At 56.0% G+C, this 5,169-nt stretch overlaps 1 protein-coding gene across 1 annotated transcript; it reads right to left on the minus strand.

The window, feature by feature from the left end:
- Window positions 1–222: 222 nt before the first annotated feature.
- On the minus strand, window positions 223–3,880 carry CCDC92B (coiled-coil domain containing 92B). Its single transcript, XM_059996642.1, has 3 exons — window positions 3,754–3,880; window positions 3,161–3,208; window positions 223–824 (listed from the first exon to the last, which is right to left on the minus strand). Exons 1-3 carry the CDS (start codon window positions 3,878–3,880, stop codon window positions 223–225), a joined length of 777 nt encoding a protein of 258 aa, XP_059852625.1.
- Between the last annotated feature and the right edge of the window lie 1,289 nt (window positions 3,881–5,169).

Here is a 5,169-nt window from a genome sequence, read left to right on the forward strand (position 1 = left end):
AGAGCTCAAAGCTTCGGCGTTGTTGGCAAATACAAAAGGCGGGGGCGGCTGGGAGGGGCGAAGGGGCGGGGGAGCAGGGGCCGCCTCCGCCCGCTCCCTGGGGGAGGGACCGGCTGCCTCAGCCCCCGGGACCCGCCCGCGCGGCCAGAGCTGCGTCCCTGGTCGGGCCCCGGGCCCGCCTTCCCCCGCTCCCCGCCCCGCCCCTCCCAGCCGGCCCCGCGCTTACTCCGGGTCCGCCGGCGCACTGGGCGGGCTGGGCGCGGCCGGCGGGGTGGCTTGGTCAGGGGGCTCCTGGGGAGGCGGCTGGCGCGGGCTGCGGCCACTGGGCCGCGGGGGCCTCCGGGCGTAGAGGAAGAGCGCGGGGTCTGGCATGGCATCGGCGTCGTCCGGGGCGCCGGCCGAGCGCTCCCGGGCGGCCCAGTCCCGGCCGGGGCCCTTGGCGGCGGCCTCGGCTGCGGGCGGGCGGCGGGCCCGCTGTGCGCGCCGGCGGATCCGGGGCTCGGGGGCGGCGGCGGCGGCGGCGGCGCCGGGGCCTGGGCGCGGAGTCTGCAGTTTCTGGCGCGCCGCGTGCAGCTGGTAGGAGAGGTAGGCGGCCGCCTCGGTGTGCTTCTGCAGCTCAGTGCCCAGCACGGTGGCTCGGTGGCTGCGGCGACGCAGCTCCTCCAGGAAGCGGCGCTCCTCGGCGCGCAGGCTGCAGCGCAGCGCCGACACCAGCGCCTCGCGCTGCGCCACTTCCCGCCGCAGCTCCGCGTTGGCCGCCACCCGCGCCGCCAGCTGTGACTCCAGCTCGCGGCACTTGCTCTCCAGCTCCCGGGACGCCAACTCTGGGCAGGGGAGAGGGAGGGGAGAGTGAGGGTCCCCGCCTGGCTGTTACCTGCACAGCTCACCGATCCTCAGAGCGAAGCCCGGCACCCCCCCGCCCCCGACTGCACGTCCTGCGGCGCTCGCCCTCACTCCCCACGCGCCTGCGACGCTGGCCTGCCTCTTTCCTCCTCGAGGCCCTTGCACCTATCTTGCCTTCTGTTTGGCCACTCTGATTCTTCAGTGCGCCCCTTAAGTTTAAGTGCAAACCCTTCCCTGACCATTTATTCACTCCATGACTGTTTGTTGAGCCCTGACTCTGTGCGTTGTATTAGGCATTGTGGGTATGGTGGATAGTAAAACATTCCTCACGAAGCTCACAGCAAGCATAGTGGGAGAGGTATGGTACATAACCACAAAAGAATGTGAGGTTGCATCTGTGACACGTGCCAATACCACGACTGTAACAGGAGACTGTGACCTAATCAGGGAAGGCTTCTCAGCCGAAGAGCAACTTGGGCTAGGATCTGACAGGTGAATAGGAATTAAGTAGTGAACAGGGGAGAGAAGGGTGCTTCGGACAGAGGGTAGGACTTGTGCAAAAGCCCCGTAGCAGGAGAGACATACAAGAACAAGGGACTGAAAGAACTGGGAGTGAGCAGAAAAGGGGAGTCAGTGTGCTGCGAACCTTGTTTCCTTCATAAAGAGCATTTATTACATTTTGTGGGTTTTTTTTTTAACTTGTTTATTGTTTGCCTTTGCCCACTGCATTGGGTTTCAAACCTGGATATACACTGGAACCATCCAGAGAGCTTTAAAAAATAGTTTTCCTGGGTCCTATCAAAGTATCAAGTACTGGGAAAGGGTACCTCTTGAATCTTCCCTGGTGATTCTCATGTACCCACAGGGTTGAGGACCCCTACCTCCTGGATCATAAACTCCATTTCAGCAGGGTCTGTATCCCAGGACTGGCACATGTGAGTGAGAATGGTGACAAAGGGTAGGTAAAAGGTGACTGGAGGGGATAGGAAAACCACCAAGTGATTTTCATATAAAAGGAGAACAAGGAAAGAGAGCTCTCAAGCCCACTGAGAGAGAAAGTAAAAACCAGGACACTGGGGCAGTGCCTTGAGCCCAGATGACCCCAAAAGCCCTTTCAGAGGAAGGACAGTAGGTGGAGTAAAAGCTACTGTTGTCACAGAACTGTTCTTGCCTGGTGTCTGGGATATGTGACCCCTTCCTCCAAGCACGTAGGCACAAAGAGGCCGCCCATGACTGCCACTTAAAGCAGTCGGCAGAATTGGTTCAGGGCCATAAGTGTTTAGATGTTTATGCATGATATGCAAAGCAGTTAGTAGCGCTCCTAGCATTTTACCGTAACCTTAAACTTCCAGCCTTCCCTGCGCCTAACTCTTGGTCCTGTCGCTGTTGATCTATAAGCAGCACATCGATATGGCAGGGAGCCCATTCTTAAAACCCTCCTGGCCAAGAAATACTACTTTTGTGATTCATTTCAAATCAAGCATTTACTGAGTCCCTCTCCATGTCAGGTAATGTGCTTTGCACTGAGAGACGATGGGTAACACCCAGTCCTAGTTCTCAGAGATCATATCATCTGGAGATTAAGATCTCAACAATGCAACCCCTCCCATTTGAAAAAATGAATTGTGGCAAAAAAACAAGGAACCAATTTTGCCATCTTAACCATTTTTTAAGTGTACAGTAGTGTTAATATACTCGCATTGTTGTGCAACAGATCTCTAGAATTTTTTCATCTTGCAGAACTGAAACTCTATACTCATTGAACACCATCTCCCCACACCACTCCCCATTTTATGGGTGAAGTAATAATCTATAAACAAATACTTTAGTGGAATTTCTACAACGGCAAGAAGTCATGCTTTTGTAAAATGAAGAATTTGCTAATGTGCCTGTGTCTCTTTGCTCCTCCTCTAGACTATGTTCCTTGAAGTCAAAGACCCCATATTGCCATCGTGTTGAATCTTGACACTCAGCATCTTGGAGGGTGTGGACACGGACTGTGAGAATCACTCGTGCAAGGATGAGAAGGATTAGGGAGGTGGGTCACAAAGGAATGAAGTCAGCCATGTGGACTTCCTGGACACCATCTCCTCCCTGCTTTCATTTTCCCACTTTGGACAGAGACAGGGATACAGGGCACTATGTATGGTGGTGCAGGTTGTTCATTGCACAAGGTCACCCAGCTGAGTGGGCAAATGAGGCTGACGTCCTGCACTCACTCAGTAAGCTGAGGAGTGGCTGTCCCCAAGTCTGGACCAGGGGTGGACAAGGCTTGGGTCCTAAGTGGTGGGGAAAAGGTGACCACTTGTCCTCTTACCTTGTTGGTGAGATTGGGCCTCTTTCATTTCCAGGTCATGGGTCAGTTCTGGGGGCAGAGATAAGAAAAGGCAGTCGTGTGTATGTTAGAGATAGAGAGAAAGAGTATGTGTGTGAGATCAGGAATCACAGCCCAGTAAAAGTGTCGATAAGGATTCTCAGAAACCATCTAAACTACCCCCCCCCCATGCTTCTTTTACTGCAGCCCAGAGAGGGAAAGAGATGAAAGAGAGGTGTCAGAGGCATAGTCTGAGCCAATCTAGCTGATTCTAAGCCCAGAGATCTTTCCAGTGTAAGCTTTGTGGCCTCGATTTGGGGGATAGTTCAACGCTTGTGGGACTGAGGCTTGCTTTTGGGGCTGGGGGGGGAGTATCTGCCCCTTCCCAGAGGTGATGTACAAATATTTAACATGCCAACCAATCAGAGACAGCCTGGAGGACCCCTGCTGCCCAGGGCACGTTCTCTTTACTGTTTAGTTGGTGGGTCTGGGAAGGCTGGAGTGTCCTGGGCTGCTTGGGGACACTAAAGGGGGATTCAGGGCAGTGGCTATTTACCAATAGGACACGTGCGTTTCACTGTTGTCACAGCCAGTACTGCTGTGCCGGTGCTCTTTTCTGAACATCAGCCCTGCCCTTTCTAAACTCTGGTTCCGCCACTTTCCGCAGGGCGGGGAGAAGAGCTTCAAGGAGGACAGCGCCACCTGGTGAAGCAAAGCCTCCATGGCGCTCGGCTTGGCGCTGAGCGGGTGGGGCGGGGCAGCCAAGGGGCCCCGCCAAGGGCACTGGTTGCAGGAGCAGTTTCCTCCTCTGCCTGCCTGTCTTCCCAGTCCCCAACCCTTAGATCCCAGAATGCCCCATCCCTCAGCCAGCTGGGTTTGATCATTTTTGCAGCCCACTCCCCGCTCCCCCCAACTCCATCAGAGCTCAGGGGCTGGAGGTGGGCAGGAGGGAGCCCAGGAGCCGCAGCTGCCTATGATGGAGGGCATCTGCTCAGGAGCACCTGGGTGTACCTGCAGGGATGCAGCCTGGTGCCCAAAGGGAGAAGGTGTGAACGTGGGGGTGGGGAAGGTAGCCGATCTCTGGGTCCACTGCCCAGTAGCACCAACAGAGAGAGACTCACCCTGTGGGCCCTCTGTCTGCCCCTCCTTGCTGCCTTCACCAGGCTCTTCTAGGGACTAGGGGCTTTTCTGGAGGTGCCTTCTCTGGGGAGGCCAACAGTTGCCAGGAGACAGACAGCCTGGAGTGCCTGGGCCTTTTGCTGTGACCGGAGCCTGAACCTCCTCCCTGGGGTCCCTGTGGAGAACTCTGATGCCTTCACCCCGCCAGGGGCTTCCTGGGGCCAGCTTGGCCCCTCCTCCAAGGCCCTGTGATGTAACCCAAGGGGCCCAGGACTAGGTTTGGGGATGTAGCCCACGGGACTCTGGCTCTGTCACTGACTGCCTGTGGGCTTGTTTCTCCTTAGCCCTTAACCACTAGAGTTGGGGGTGGGGGGACAGAACCCCAGCTGGGCTCCACTCCCCCATCCATCAACTCTCCCTGCCCATCTTCCAGCCAGGGTCCCCATGGTTTAGATGAGTGCGCTGTGAGGTCAGACACACTGTGTGACCTCAGGCCAGTGACAGCACCTCTCTGAGCCTCAGTCTCCCCATCTGTGAAATGGGAACGAAGTTGCACCCACCTCACAAGGGGCTGTTGCTAAGATTAAATGAGACAAAAGAAATAAGGGCTCAGTCTTGGGCTGAGGCGGCTCTTGTTATCATCCAAGCTACCTCCGCAACCACAGCACATTTACCCACCTCTCAAGCCCCTTCATTTTGAGTTGTCACGCAGGTTCTTCCCAAAGGCCTGCCCTCCTGGTTCCTACACCAGCCCCTCCCCACTCTTATCCTTTTCCCACCCTCTGGGTCCCTCTTTAATCTTTTTTTTTTAAAAAATATTTATCTATTTATTTTTGGCTGCATTGGGTCCTCGTTGCTGTGTGCAGGCTTTCTCTAGTTGCGGTACGCGGGCT

The sequence above is a fragment of the Delphinus delphis genome, chromosome 19, assembly GCF_949987515.2.
Source record: "Delphinus delphis chromosome 19, mDelDel1.2, whole genome shotgun sequence".
Taxonomy (NCBI): Eukaryota; Metazoa; Chordata; class Mammalia; order Artiodactyla; family Delphinidae; genus Delphinus; species Delphinus delphis.